At 38.1% G+C, this 15829-nt stretch overlaps 1 protein-coding gene across 3 annotated transcripts; it reads left to right on the top strand.

Moving 5' to 3' along the window:
- The first annotated feature begins 1344 nt into the window (after positions 1–1344).
- Positions 1345–15375, top strand: LOC121891844 (zinc finger protein 513). Of its 3 annotated transcripts, none has more exons than XM_042404473.1 (7): positions 1345–1468; positions 1733–1984; positions 6233–6355; positions 7662–7796; positions 8565–9083; positions 11110–11318; positions 12524–15375. In XM_042404473.1, the coding sequence occupies exons 2-7, from the start codon at positions 1945–1947 to the stop codon at positions 13136–13138; spliced, it is 1641 nt and encodes a 546-aa protein (XP_042260407.1). In that variant the 5' UTR covers positions 1345–1468; positions 1733–1944; the 3' UTR covers positions 13139–15375. The 3 variants fall into 3 exon arrangements, with proteins under 3 accessions (XP_042260407.1, XP_042260408.1, XP_042260409.1); XM_042404474.1 differs by lacking the exon at positions 1345–1468 and adding an exon at positions 1478–1624; XM_042404475.1 differs by lacking the exon at positions 1345–1468 and adding an exon at positions 1478–1628.
- Positions 15376–15829: the final 454 nt, after the last annotated feature.

Here is a 15829-nt window from a genome sequence, read left to right as displayed (position 1 = left end):
AAACATATTTGTTGCCCCATTACAATTTGAAACTTTTATTTAAAATTTATTGTATTTGTTATATTTTCATTGATTAAGATATTGAGATAATATGAAGAGATTAAGAAAATAATGACATTATTACATTTTATTAATAAATAAGGTACAGTAGGTCTAGTTGACACAAGATATTCAAAATGTTATAACTTCATATTATTATTATTATCATTAATTATATGTTATTATAACACAATGATGTTCTCAACAGTACATTTTTGATTGATTCATTGTTTGTTTTTATGTGTTTGAGTCAATGTAATGTAGATTTTCACATTTCACATGATCTGATTATAAATGTATTATCACTGTATTATATTCATGATTTAATTTAATAATATTAAAAGAGTTTACATTGCTTAAATTTGTTTTGTGCATTTATATAATGTACAGTATAAATGTTATAGAATTACAACTACACAGAAAAATCAACAAACAATATCATTTAGTTAATCATTGAGTTAATTTAATGAAAACTACTTTGACACAATGTTATAAAACCATTTCTTTTTGTTAACAGACAACTAGATTTAAGTAAGATTTGTAAAAAAAAAAAAAATAATAATCACAGCATTCTCTTGAATTTAACAGATTGTAGCTTTTAACTTTATCTTGTGTTGAACATTACTGTGATGCTGAATTTAATGTGGAGATATATTTTTTTTATCAGAAACAAGACAACAAAGCTTTTTTTCACAATAAATTTTTATAATTTATAATTAATGATAATAATTTATTTATAATTTTGCTAGTTACAACAGAGGAACACTAGAGGGAGATAGAAAATGCACATACAAATAAAAGAAAATAAGTTTTAAAATATAGATTAAATTATTAAATAAATTAATGAAGATAAATAAGTGATGTGAGAAAATAAAATAAACACCAAAAAAATCTTTTGGAAAAAGTTTCAATTAGATCGTGAATGAATATTTATAATTATAAAAAAAAGGGGAGAGAGTCAGAAGAGAAAGAGAAGGGAAAGATAAGAGAAAGACAAAATAAAAATATATATACAAATATACATTACATTGCACATTGGTGCAGTATTGCACATAAGTAATAAATAGATAAATAAGTGTATTACACATAAGTTATAAATAGAGAAATGAGTGTATTGCACATGATACATACTTGTGATATAAATATAAATATTGCTTAGTATATAAGTATGAGATTCTGCTATTTTTATCACAAATAGTTCATATAGTTTTAGACATTTTTCATAAAAACATCTAGAAAACCATAAATCGTTTGTGGACGTTAAGCACTACAAGTCCCACAATCCTCCGCTCCTGTCAGTGACGTCACTCGGAGCCCGGACCCGGCGCAGCTCAGTCAGCAGTGTGTTTGTGCGTTTGCCAGCAAAAGACTGTTTTTAGAACAGTTAACGACGTCTCATTGACTTTTTTCGGGGGGGACATCATTACAGGTGAGTCAACCCTACAAAAATAGATTTTATTTGAAGTTTGAAGCTGAATTTTGAATGTTGAAGTTAGCCGGCTAGGTAGCTGAGATAGCAAGATGGCTACGTCTATTTACTGCGAAACAATAACAAAGACTGAGAGACAGCGCACACAGTGAGGTGGTAGGTGTGTTTTTAATTATATTTAATGATTTTAACACTGGGGATGAGTGTATCGTGAGATTTATTAGACTCTAGCTGCTTTTAATCGGTGTTTTTAATCCGTTTCAGGCGGTAGCCCGGCGTCGGGGATGACACTGCCGCCGTTACTGTCCGTTGGAGGAAGAGGAAGAGGAAGGAGGTGATGATGATGATGATGATGATGATGACATGCAGTTAGCTGCCTGGCTGGCTGACGGACGGACGGACGGACTTCAGCCCACTGTGAGTGAGGTGTCTCCCCCCCGAAACCAGCAGAGGATCCGGGACGAAGAGAGGCGAAGATGCCGCGGAGAAAACAGTCAAACCCGCAGCCGGTTAAATGTGAGTTTATTTGTTTTCCTGCAGCTGTTTGAGTCTCTGTTTGCTGCTTTTTTGTCCACAAACCTCAAAGCAGCGTGACGGTGGAAGAAAAGGACTCATTGTTGCTCTTAAAGCTCTTTTATTTCACTTTTTTAGGTTGTTTTTCAACTTATTCTACTTGTTTGCTGAGGAAACAGTCACATGCCTAACAGGCAGTGGTGGGAAGTAACTAAGTTCATTTACTCAAGTACTGTACTAAAGGACAATTTGAGGTACTTGTACTTTACTTGAGTATTTCCATTTGACTTTATATTGTACTTTCTACTCCACTACATTTATTTGACAGCTTTAGTTACTTTTCAGATGAAGATTTGACACAATGGATAATATAACAAGCTTTTAAAATACAACACATTGTTAAAGATGAAACCAGTGGTTTCCAACCTTTTTGTCTTTTGATGTCTTACAAAAAGCAGTGTGTAGTCGGGGTCACATTTCACATGTCTATGAGTTGTTAACAGCTCCACCAAATAGTGATTTTTCCCTCTAAACTTCTCACATGTTTTCATTTCAATAAATGTTCAAATGATCCAATATTTCAGCAAAAATCAAAGATTAGAGAAAAAGTCCAAAAACTGAAAACAGATTTGTGTATCAGAACTTTGTTTTTTCTTCTTTCCTCTCCCATTAATCATCTCACCACCCCTCAGATATATCTGCTGACCCTTTGGAGGGGCCCGACCCCTAGGTTGGGAACCACTGGACTAAACTAGCTAACTGTATATAAAGTAGTGTAAACTAGCTCCACCTCCAGCAGCTACAACAGTAACATGCTGCTCTAACACTGATGCTTCACTATTAATAATCTAATGATGTCATATATAATAATATATCAGTCAGAGGGACCAAACCACTACTTTTACTGCAATACTTTAACTACATCAAGCTCATAATACTTATGTACTTTTACTGCAATACTTTAACTACATCAAGCTCATAATACTTATGTACTTTTACTGCAATACTTTAACTACATCAAGCTCATAATACTTATGTACTTTTACTGCAATACTTTAACTACATCAAGCTCATAATACTTATGTACTTTTACTGCAGTACTTTAACTACATCAAGCTCATAATACTTATGTACTTTTACTGCAATACTTTAACTACATCAAGCTCATAATACTTATGTACTTTTACTGCAGTAAAGGATCTGAGTTCTTCTTCCACTGCTGCTAACTGGTCTGACACATTGAGACTGTTGACGTGTCCTCAGCCTCAGTTTGTGTCTCTCATGTATCTGCATACGTTCAGGTCACAGATGTAACCATCCAGGGTTTCTGCAGGTCTTGAAAAGTCTTAAAAATCATTTATATTTAGGTTTCCTTTTAAAAAAAAAAAAAAAGCCAGTAGAAAATGTTTAAAAGTCTTAAATGTTATTCACAAAGGTCTTAAATATTTTTTCTAGCCTGCCAGGCAGTAATTATAGTTATAATATGTTTCCTTTCTGCAAAGCCTGACTGGAAAATCCTCATTTCCGTAGTTTCAGACCTCTGACATGAAATGAATGAGTTATTTTTTTTAATTGGTTAATCTATCATCCATTTATAGGTTGTTTTTCTTCCTCTCATCTACGTCCAGGTCGTGATTAATGAGTCATCAGTTATATTACTGGAAATATTTATATACTGCCAGGAAGTAATGACACAAATGTGACACAATTTAAATTAACTGACATTAATGTCACGTTGCAGATGGTAAATAATTCGAGCTCTCATCATCTGTGATGTTTTTATTGATATCTTTTCTACTAAACATGTTTAAAAAGTCTTCCAGCCATCAGTTTCTCTAAAAGATATTGAACTAGTGATGTTTAGAACACTCACCGCTGTTCTGACAGTTTGTCCAGAATCTCCAAAGACTCTTCAAACAATCAGGATTTTAAAACATTCAGTCCGACGCAACATAAAAAATATTTTTAACTCCTTTTTTTCCAAACTGTGACTGTGTTTCTATCCGGCTGTGTTTTGATACAGACAGAGAGGTTAAAAGCTTTCTTATGATTCAGCAGGTGAAATATTTAATCTTCCAGATGGTCAGAAGAGTCTTTGGGGGGTTTTTCTGGAAAAATACTGTCAGAACTTTTTCAAACATGGCAGATGAAATGATCTTTGTTTTATTTCAGAGAAAGCGACGGTTACCTCTGTGAGCTGATTACACGAGAGGAACAAACCGGAGTCTAATCTCATTCTGAATGTTGAGGCACAGCTGGGACTATCCTCTTCCTCCTCTCTGCTTCCTGCCTCCACTTCCTCTTCGCAGGCCCGTTCCTGACCTCCCCTCGCTCCCTCCTCTCCTTCCCGTCGTCCTTCCTTTCTTTCTTTCACCGCTTCCTGCTTCACTTCTCGCTCGTTCCTTTTTTATTATGTCTCTTCCCTCAACTGGCTTCTATCTCTGTTTTTTCTCTTAAGAGCTCTTATCTGGGAGGCTTTTGTTTGGTTAGTTGCCAACTATTTTAATAATCGCTTCATCGTTTGGAGTCCAAGTTCTCTGATTCCAGCCTCTTACATGCTTTCTTTAGTCTCTATGACAGTCAACTGAATATCTTTGTGTTGTGGACAAAACAAGACATTTGAGGACGTCGTCTTGGGTTTTAGGAAACAGTGACTGACTGATAATGACTAATAGATTAATCAAGATAATCGTTAGAGGCAGCCCTATTATCATTATTGTTTATTTACTTGATTAATCAGTTAGTTGTTTGGTGCATAAAATGGTGAAAAATGTCAATCAGTGTTTCTTAAAGCTTAAGATGATGTTTTCAGATGTCTTGTTTTATCCACAACATAAATAACCAGAAAATATTCACATTTAAGAAGCTGAAATCAGAGAATTTTGACTTTTTTTCCTTTAAAAAAAAAAAAATGACTCAAAATGATTAATCAATCATCAGAATAGTTGGTGATTAATGTAATAGATTAATAAGCAACTAATCGACTAATCACTGCAGCTTTAACCGGAGCGCTCTGATGGAAATAGAAGAAAGTAAACGAGCAGAGACGACATCCGTCTGCAGCATTAAAGGAAACTCAAATCATTTTAAACTTCATCCAAACATGATTCTTACTGAAACGTTTGTTCCGGACATCTGATGATGTGATCGATCGGTTGGGTTTTCTTGACACGACTGTCAACGTCATCACAGAGTGTAAAGACGTCTTCGTCTCACAGATTAGACAGGAAGTCGTCACATTTTAATCAACAAACAGATAATCAGTCTCTCTAGAAACCGTCTTCACTCCCAGACTTTACTTTTCAGTTTAGAAAGAGACATTCTGGTGTTCAAACGTTGTGCTAAATGAAATAAATAATCTATTTTCTGCTATAAAATTAGATTTTTGCTCTAAAAGATAAGACCAGGACCTGCATGTCAGTCGTTAATGTTTTGTTTTTAACTATGTGAAAGTTCCTGACTGGTTTATTCAGTTAAACATGACAGATATCATTTTAAACGTCTGACTGTCTTCATGCTGGCAAAGACTCAGCAGACAGACGAGTGATTGTCTAAACAGCTTTTTGAATGTATGAAAATGTCACTCATCATCATCATCATCATCATCGTCATCAGAGCTCTCATCCCTTCTTTCACCGCTCTTCCTTTTTCCGTTCTCTTGACTTTCCTCTCCTCCATCACCCTCCAACTCTTCCTCCTCTGCACTTATCTCATCCTCACTGATTTCCTCTGCTTGCCTGCTTCTTGTTTTCTCTCCTCGGTTTTTTATATATATTTTTTTTTTTACTCTCCGGCTTCCTCTCCTCCTCCTCCTCCCTCCCCCCCCGTCTTCCCTCCTCTCCTGTCCATCTTTTTGTTTTTCCTTTTTCAGAGCTCGAATCTTGATTATCACTCTGCCTTCTGTCCTGTTTTCTTTTACACTTTATGGAAAGAAAAACACATTTGTGGCTTTAATAATTCATCATAATAAAACTTGTGTTAAGGCATCATAAAGCAGCAGCACGTGTATCCATAGTTTTAAGAAAAATACAGAAGATTTCAGACTTAGAATTTGAAGAAAAGTGCATTTTAGAGACTTTTAAATGTCACTTAAACCTTTTTAAAGCTCTCAGATTGAATCTAACGTGTGTTTTCAGTCGATATGAGACTCGTCTCCGTCATCTTCTGGCTTCACTTCCACTCCAAAAGTGTTTGTACGTGTTTTATCTAAGTAATGATGAAAAATGTGTGTGTGTGTGTGTGTGTGTTCAGTGGACTCGGAGGACGGGGCGGTGGTGTGCGAGCCGGGCTGCCTGGTTCTGGAGAGCGACTTCCTGCTGAGCGGAGAGCTGGAGTTTGGAGACTCGGAGATCATGGGGCTGGATAGAGACGCCGGTCAGTCACACACACACACACACACACACACACACACACATTATACCGTACATTAAGTAGAAACACTGTCTGTGACTACTTCCTGTCTCCTCTTTTGAGACGCTTTTTTTTTCAGGTCGTCTGTTCAAACCTTAAAAATAAAAAAAGCAAATACAGAAGAGCAAACATGACATGAAGCTTCCAGGCTTCTATAAAACCTGCTCTGTAAGGTTTGTTAAAGTCATGTTTGTCTTCAGTTTCCATAAACAGGAGCTACAAACTCACACAAAGTAACGTTTTAGGGACTGAAATGGTCATAAAATGCTCACAAGTCATTCAAACTAGTACTAGATATTAACTAAAAGTAGTGTTAATATAAAGATTCTTTAGCTTCATTAAAAATGTGAGTTTTTTAGTCAATTTCATCCTTATTTTAATACCATTCATAAGTGATGAAAACTCAACATTTTAGTCTCATCTTTGTAAAAGAAAAACTATGATCATTTCAGTCTGAAGTGGTCAAACGAAGAATCCACTCGACTGATTTCAGGCTAAAAGAGCTGATAGTGATAGTAGAGTTACACATTCATTCTCATTGATATATGTATTTAAAGATGATGCAAGGCGAGTTTATTTGTAAAGCACGTTTCAACAGCAAGGCGTTAAAACAGAATATAAAAGCAACACAATTAAAAAGACAGTTACATCTCTAAAAAGGGAATAAGAAGAAGAATAAATAGGAGAGAATAAGAGAATAAAAGGAACAGTGCAGTGTAAAATATTAATGTGGTTTAATGAAACAGAGAAGTCTTCAGCTGCGATTTAAAAGAGCTGAGAGTCGCAGCAGATCTGCAGGTTTCTGGGAGTTTGTTCAGTTTATAGGAAGATAGTTTAAGAAGATAGTTCATGGTAGAGATGATCAGGACTGCAGCCATGTTCTGGATAAATCGGGTTGTCTATAAAATGTCAGAAACATGGTCGTTATAATTTCTAAAAGCCCAAAGTGACGTCTGCAAATGTCTCGTTTTGTTCGATCAACAGTTAAAAATCCAAATATATTCAGTTTTCTATTATGTATGACACTTAAAAGCTTCAAATCATCACATTCAACTAATCAATCACAGCTCTGAAGAAAATAAAGAATTAAAACAGTCAACTACCACAAGCTGTGTTTATATGTTTCATAAAATGTATTTAGACTTACTGAATAAAACATATTTGATCATTTACAAAAGCAACAAAACCAAATCTTCACTGAATCAGCATCAGACTGATCTATAAAGTCTCTCCGTGCTTCATCGAACAGTCTTCCTCCGTTGTCCTCCAGGTATGACGGTCTTCTCTCTCAGCGTGGAGGACGATCCCTCGGCGCCCACAGACTCCACCTTCCCAGCGTTCCTCTCCTGTAAAGGCTGCGGACAACTTCTGGGAGACACTCCTCTGGGTGCAGGCTTGGATCTGGGTAACCGCTGCGTCCTTCTTTCTCTCTTTCTTTATGTTCACAACTCTCTCAGGTTTACTTTTATCCCTTTTTTTTTTTAGATATCTCAGAAGATCATCTTGTTTACATTTCCATATTCTAAAGATCTCAGGGTTTTGTTTATTTGTTGATCGTGCAGGTGAAGATAAAGTTTGTACAGACGGATCACTCGTTCTCACTGTGTGTGTTTTCTCCAACGCTGGTTATGAAATGTCTGGAAAATAAAGATTTAATAAAGATTTAGAGAAAAACAAGGAAACACAACGAGGGAATATTGTCTAAAAAGACTTGATTTGACTCATTGTCTCGTATAAGCTTTAGATAAACTTTAAATATTACTGAGGATTTTATCCCCCATCACTTACATCACAGAACTGACTGAGTCATTTATCTATATATATATATAACAAATATCAAAATGAGTAACAACTTCCTCTTATGACTATTTTCTGACTCTGTAGTTTTGTTCTGTATCATGCTGAATGAAGCTAAAGTGTCCATATGACCAACAAAACATCTGTTTCTCTGGACCAGCTGTGGATTTTCTGTTTAACAAACATAACGACATCTTTAACTGAACGTTTGTATTAATTGTCCAGCTGTAAGAGGAATTATTAAAGCATATATCTGCACCAGACTGTTTAAGATCTACTGAAAAGTCTAATTAAATGTCTGACTGACAGTGTTCAGGCTGAAGCGTCTCTTGTCTTTCCTGTCGTGATTTAAAAAAAGTGACTTTTGGTGTTCCAGGTGTGGGTCTGGATCTGGGGGCGGAGCTTTACTGTCTCACCTGTGAGGAGGGCCTCCAGCACGCAGCCTCCGAGGACTCCTCTCACGCGGAGGGATCAAACCTGGCTGACAGATCTATTGGTGCCGGCGGCGGCGGCGGTTCCGACAGGAAGAGGAGCGGCGTAGGTAAAGTGGGCGGAGCCGGCGACATCGCTCCGAAGCTGTACTCCTGCTCGCTGTGCGCCTTCACCTCGCGCTACTCCAACCACCTGAAACGCCACATGAGGATCCACGACGGCCAGAAGCCGTACCGCTGCCCCGTCTGCCCCTACGCCTCGGCGCAGCTCGTCAACCTGCAGCGCCACGCCCGCACGCACACCGGAGAGAAGCCGTACCGCTGCCACCAGTGCAGCTACGCCTGCAGTTCCCTCGGCAACCTGCGGAGGCACCAGCGCATGCACACGCAGGAGAGACCGCAGAGGAGGGAGAAGGAGAAGAGACGAGGGAGGAGGAAAAAAACAAGTGCGGAAACCGAAGAAGGTGACAAACACGCACACATACAGACCCACAAAGATTCAATCAACAGTTAAACATCAGTAGTATTGATTAGATTCAATTAGAGATGTAATTAACGATTATTTTCATTACTGATGGATCCGTTCATCACTTTCTCAATTAACTGATTAGTTGTTTAGTCTATAAAATGTCAGAAAATGTTTCCAAAGTGTCTCAAAACTTCTAATTTATGAGAATAAAGATGTGCTGAAATAATTAGTTGATTGACAGAAACATTTTTTAATTCTAGATTCTTAAAAATGAGGATTTTTTTTTTTTTTTATCTGTTTTTACATCTTTATAACCTGAATATCTTTGGATAAGACGACACATTGGAGCTTTGGGAAACTGTGAATCACTATTTTTTTTTTTTTTTGACATTTTAGAAGAAAAACAGTTTAATTGTTTTAAAGTAAAGAATTAGTTGATTATCTACTTCTATGACCTCACCGTTTTTATGATTTGATCCCTTCTCTAGAATTTGTCTTTTACTCCTTTACTTTGTCTTAACTGATATTTATCCAGTTTAATATGTATGTATACATATATATACGCATATATATATGTACGTGTGTGTGTGTATCTATGTGCTTGTGCATATATATATATCTATATATATACATATATCTGTATTTATGTTTTACATTTCTTTTTTAAAGTACTTTGAGCTGCATTTTATGTCATGAAAGGTGATCTATAAATAAAGCTTATTATTATTATTATTATTTAAAAAAATAGTCAAAACAATGTTAATCCCTACAGTAGATTTCATGTTAACATTCATACGTCTCTGTTGATTGTGGGACTTTATTGTTTTAATATAAAGTAACAACACTGACTAGATGCTCCAAAAACAGGTTTATTGAGTGCAGCTACGCCTCATTACATATTGATTTTTGCCTTTTTCATTGTATGTTTTTGGCCTTTTTGCCTGTTTAATCCACATCTTAATGGAGTCATATTAAACTGTTCCTGCGTTTACAGCTCGTCAGTAATTATTTAAAGTTCTTTTAAACATCTTTCTCACAAGAGAAAAAAAGAAAATTTAAACAGCAGAAGCCGACAGAACCTGACTTTTAGTCTCCAGTAACTCCACAAACACCAGAGCCTACGTTTCCCATAATGCAACCCTCCCTGCCTGCTTGATAAATGTTTTCACGTTTGTAACGTAGACCTGTTATAAAACCCCCAGATGTTGAGATGACATCACCGTGAGGGTTTTTCTCTCATTTGAAGAAGCTTTTTTTTACAGCTGTTTTCATGTGTAAAATCAGCGGAGTGTCCCTTTAAGTCGGGTTTCAAACTCTACATTTGTGTCAGAAACATCACACACAAAAAAAAATCAAAAGTCCCTGATTTGAAGAAGTAAACAGAGTCAATTCTTGGTTTGAAAGCAGCTGAAGAGAAACACTAGGGGGGGTTTTTTAAAGTCTATGTGAGGAAAAGGTGCTGGTTTTTATTTTGGTCTCACTAAGCAGAGCAGAAAAGAGGAAGCAACACGTCGAAACTCAAAGAGTGTGAAAAATGAGGAAGAGAAGCTCTCTCTGGTTGAGCGCTTATCAGGCTGAAGTTAACCTCCACTGACCTGAGCTGCATGAAGAAACACATTTATAAAAAATAAAAAAAAGAGTTTTAAATGTACTAATGTTCTGTTTTTAATACCGAAACAAACAGAGAAATCAACTTTTATTCACTGACAAGATGTCAGCGAGTTCATGTGTGAGGTGGAAAAAAAAATCAGGAAAATAAGAAGCAGACGGGATTTTTTTTTTTTTCTTTTTTTGAGTTTATAAGAAGAAGTAAAAGGAGGAAGTTTGTGCTTTAGATGGAAGATAAGTTTTCATTATTAGTAAAAACTGGAGTACGTGACAGTCAAGATGTTTTCATGGTTAAATGAAAGACTAAACTGTAGAACTAAAACCTGTATTTAATGCTTCTTCTCCTCCTCCTCCTCCTCCTCCTCCTCCTCCTCCTCCTCCTCCTCCTCCTCCTCCTCCTCCTCCTCCTGCAGTGGTGTCAGACCTGACCCTGCGAGTGTCTCAGGACTCGGGTTACCTCCAGACGTTGGGGGGTCTCGGCTCTCCCTCCGCCCCGCTCCCGGTCCTCCTCTTCCCCCTGTGCTGCCGGGTGTGCGGCCTCACCCTGGAGGAGGCCGACCTGGAGGGGGACAAGACGGAGGGGGAGGAGGAAGGGGAGGGGGAGGAGGGCGACGGAGGACAGGTACGCTTCTTCCTCACGGTTACATTTTGTTTGTTTTTGTTTGTCTGATGAATCACGCTGAGGATGTCTTGACTTGTAGAGAAAATATTTCCTCATGTTGAGTTTCAGATTGTGCAATGTGTGTGCGTTTGTTGCCGTAGCGACGGCAAACAGCGCCACAAAACACACACACTCCCTAGATGATAAAATAAACAGCTTCTGACCTCCCTCAGCCTCTGAATCCTCGACTTCGCTCGTTGTGATTTGGTTAATTCTAGTTCAGAGCAGCAGAAATTTGTCAATTAATCGATTAATTGATCGACAGAAAATTAATCAGCAGCGATTTTGATCATCTAACAATTGTTTTAATCATTCTTTGAAGCAAATATGATGAGAATTTTCTGCTTTTTGCTTCTCAAATGAGTTGATTTAATGCTTTTCTTTGTCATACATGACAGTAAACTGAATAGTTTGAATATATTTAAAGCCGTTTTTCACTATTTTCTGTTATTTTATTGACAAAACGATTAAAAGATTAAGTGATAATGAAAGTAACTGTTAGTTGAAGCCCTATTCAAGTCCATCTCATGGTTGTTTCTCTAAAAACGTAACTGCTAAAACGTCAGAAAATGTTCTGCTTTGTGTAAATATAGAAGTAGAAAACAAAAGAAGGTTTCAAACACACGGCGCCATGACTGTTTTCCTCTGAGGCTGCCTAGTTATTAAAACATGGTTTGTTTACTGATGTTTTCATAAAGGTTTCTGTCCAGACTGCAACACCCCATCACTAGGAAAACAGCTAAATCTCCTCTTTGTTGTCGTCTTTTCGTCTGTTGTGTCTCCTCCTGATCTCTCATCACATATAACGTGTTTTATCATCAATTCAAATCTCATCCAGCCCTGAATATCTGCTGCTCAACATGCAGCCTGAGAGACAAAACCGTGGGCATAAAGTCCACGACCTCCGTAGCCTGCTAGAAGACAGTCGTACTGTTGCACTCGGTCGTAAACACAAATAATGAATTCAGGTTCAAACCTCCACACAGCGGGATAATCACTGCGTTGAGGGTTTGTTGTCGTCAGATTGTCGGTTTTGGGAAGTTTTGGGAAAAATTGTCAGACACGGACGTGAAGGGAGAGACTGTTGCAACCTTTAAGCGTAGCTGTTAGCTTGCTGTAAGACAACTAAATCAGATCTCTGACCGTGTCCTCCGTCTGGTTTTCAGGTGTGTCGTCGTTGCTCGTTGGACCTGCTGGACAAAGACGGCGCCGGTCCTCCCTGCAGCCCGGCGGTGTCTCGAGGTTCCCGGCGGGGTCAACGTGGCACTAAGCTGTACCGCTGCCCTCACTGCCCCTTCCTGTCCCACTACCCCAACCACCTGGCCCGCCACGCCCACACCCACTCCGAGGAGAAACCCCACCGCTGCCCGCACTGCCCTTACACCTCCTCGCACCTCGACAACCTCAAACGCCACCTGCGCGTGCACACGGGCGAGAAGCCTTACCAGTGCCCGTCGTGCAGCTACGCCTGCGGGAACCTCGCCAACCTGCGCCGACACGAGCGGATCCACTCGGGCGCCAAGCCGTTCCACTGCGGCGTCTGCGGCTACTCCTGCAACCAGAGCATGAACCTGAAGAGGCACATGCTGAGGCACACGGGCGAGAAGCCGTACGCCTGCGCCGAGTGCGGCTACACCACGGGTCACTGGGACAACTACAAACGCCATCAGAGGAAACACGGACACAACACGGACAGCTGGGACAAACACGCACCCATCAACGGCCTCAGCTGGGGCAAAGACACTCAGGAGAGCCAGAGTCAGGGACAGCAGCACAGTTAGATGCTGTGGGAGAGTGTGTGTGTGAGTGTGTGTGTGTGTGTGTGTGTGTGTGTGTGTGAGTGAGTGTGTGTGTGTGTGTGTGTGTGTGTGTGTGTGTGTGTGTGTGTGTGTGTGTGTGTGTGTGTGTGATGTTATATGATACATGTATCAGGGTTACTGGAAAGAAAGAATCTGCTTTAGAGCTGAAACAAGCAGTCAAACAACAGGAAATGAATCAATTCTGATAATTAATTAATTGTCAAAGATTCTCTGGTTTAAACAGAGAAGTCAGACATGTTTGATTTTGACTAAAACCGTAAAAAAAACACGTTAACAGAAAAGTTTTTGATATTTAATTGATCGTTCAGGTCATTTATCAAACAGAAGAGTCAAACTTCCAGCTTTTCAAATGTGAGGATTTGCTGTTTTACTCTGATTGGGGGGAAAAATGATGATGTGTTGAACGTGAGCGAGAAGCTGAACCCAAATAATGTTTTACACCTTTTTCCCAGCGGCTCAGGAACCGTTTCAGGAAGTTTATACAGGAGGAACCGGAGTCTAAACGTATTTCCTGGCGTCCAAACCGTCCACTGACGAATCTCTGGTCGAACACAAAGTCTGCTTGCTGATTCGTTTCATTACATCCGCGCTGCTCCTCAGGGTTAAACGTCAAACAACTAAACGTTTTTTAATCATCGATTAATTGACTGTTTTAATCTATTAATCGTTTGCTCCATAAAAGATCAGAAAACGGAGATGAAGATCTTATTAAATGTCTAATTTTGTCTGATTAAAACGTCTCAAACCCAAAAAATATTCACTTTACCAACACAGAGCCGCCTCTCTGACGAGTCGATGCATCAGTCGTGTGTTTTTTTTTTTTTTTTTAATGGATGACGCAGGATGACGCATGACGGGCTGCAGACTTTTACAGATTCTTGTCTCTAAATGACATAAATACAAAACTGTGATGGAAACAGAAGACAGAGCGACTGTGTTTCCTGCCGTGATATTTCTCACAGGAGGCCGTGTTGATGAAACACACAGAGTGTCGTTCAGCACGTCGGCTTATAAAATAAATATATATATATATATATAGGAGAATACACGTCAGTCTAATATAAGATGAAGAAAAGCAGCAAATTCTCATATTTAATCAGCTGGAATCATCAAATCTTTTGCATTTTTGCTTTAAAAAAAACCTTAAAGATTAATTATCAGAACAGTTGCAGATAAATTTTCAGGTTTCAGTCGTTGCAGCTCCGCCTGAGACTGAAACTGTTTTTTTTTTTTTTATAAACGTTGTTGATGAATCGTTGCAGCACTGATCTGAATCACCATCAGCCCGTTTCACCACGGCCATTTGCATGTTCTGCACAACGGATCACAATATTATGGGGACGATTGTTGTTAGTGAAACGTGTCAAAACGAGAGTCAGGAAGTGAGCTCACGCTGCAGATTCGGTGAAGTCGCCCCCTGATACATATATATACATATATACATAGAGAGAGTGTGTGTGTGTGTGTGTGTGTGTGTGTGAGAGAGTTGTATACATACACTGGTGAACCTCCAGCTCAGGTTGGGGCTAAACTCAGGTGCCTTTGACAGACTTTAATGCTGCACTGACTTTATTAAAGGGGCATTAACACGTTAACACACAGACTTTAAATCAATCTTCTTCTGTTCGTGCACAGAAGTGGACTTTTTTTTTTTCTAACTGTGTGTCATGAAGCCAATCTGATAAATCGAAATGTCTATATTTTTCTCTCTCTCTCTCTCTCTCTCTCTCTCTCTCTACAGATAATCTATATTTTGTAAATGTGGGTGGATTTTTTTTTTTAATAGCAGAAGGGTGGATCATCATCTAACAAGCTTTAAGTTGATATGATTCTTTTTTGTTTGTTTGTTTGTTTGTATGCCGGAAAGACGTGTAATCGTTTTTCTGTTTTTTTTTCAGCGGGGTTCCTGTGCAACTTCAGCCTGGTTTCAGATCTCTGACTCTAGTAGTAGCCAAAATCTATTACTTAGTTATACTTTTATGAAAATATGGGGAGAGAAAAACAGCCAATTAAACGTGATAAAGACAGTAAATAACCTCCTGTGGACTAAAGTTAAGACTGCCACAGCGTCTATGCAGGAAGGATGACGTCACTCTACTGATTGATTGATTAAAGCAACTTCCAAAATACTTCCAACAGGAAATCAAACATACACATGATGTCAGACGCAGTAAGGAAGTGACAAAATGCAGAAAAAAGTTTTTAAAAAAAAAAAAAAAAGGATTGAAAGCAAATAAATGTTTTTGGGCGGTTTGACAATTGCAAAAAAAAAAAAAAAGTAAAACTTTATGTTTTATCTTCTGTAATACACAAGGAATTTCTAAAAATGATGATAAACAAGTATCAGGGCCTCCGTAAGAATAAAAGAATAACGTTTTTAGAGTAAAGATGTTTTATTATGAGCTGAGAACAAGTTATATTTCAGGAATAAAGTCTCTGTCGCACTTCGTTATGAGATTTTTTCAAAATTACAACTTTATTCCTGCAACATTACTGTTGTTATCACTTTTTAAACTCCTTGTTTTTCAAATTATTACAACTTTATTTGTGAAATTTCATTTTTTCCTGCGATACTTTAGTGTTCGTTACCCCTCGAACATTTAAACATTTACAAAAAAAATATTAAATCGTGCCACAACCGAAGCAAAAAAA

This window comes from Thunnus maccoyii, chromosome 24, assembly GCF_910596095.1.
Source record: "Thunnus maccoyii chromosome 24, fThuMac1.1, whole genome shotgun sequence".
In the NCBI taxonomy this organism is placed as follows: domain Eukaryota; kingdom Metazoa; phylum Chordata; class Actinopteri; order Scombriformes; family Scombridae; genus Thunnus; species Thunnus maccoyii.
This window is presented reverse-complemented; position numbering and strand designations above follow the sequence as displayed.

Bases quoted from the DNA above. Each gene is read 5' to 3' on its own strand.
- LOC121891844 (XM_042404473.1), top strand. From the start codon at position 1,945: ATGCCGCGGAGAAAACAGTCAAACCCGCAGCCGGTTAAAT. The intron at 6,356-7,661 runs GTCAGTCACACA...GTTGTCCTCCAG, and splicing joins GGGGCTGGATAGAGACGCCG to GTATGACGGTCTTCTCTCTC. The intron at 9,084-11,109 runs GTGACAAACACG...CTCCTCCTGCAG, and splicing joins AAGTGCGGAAACCGAAGAAG to TGGTGTCAGACCTGACCCTG.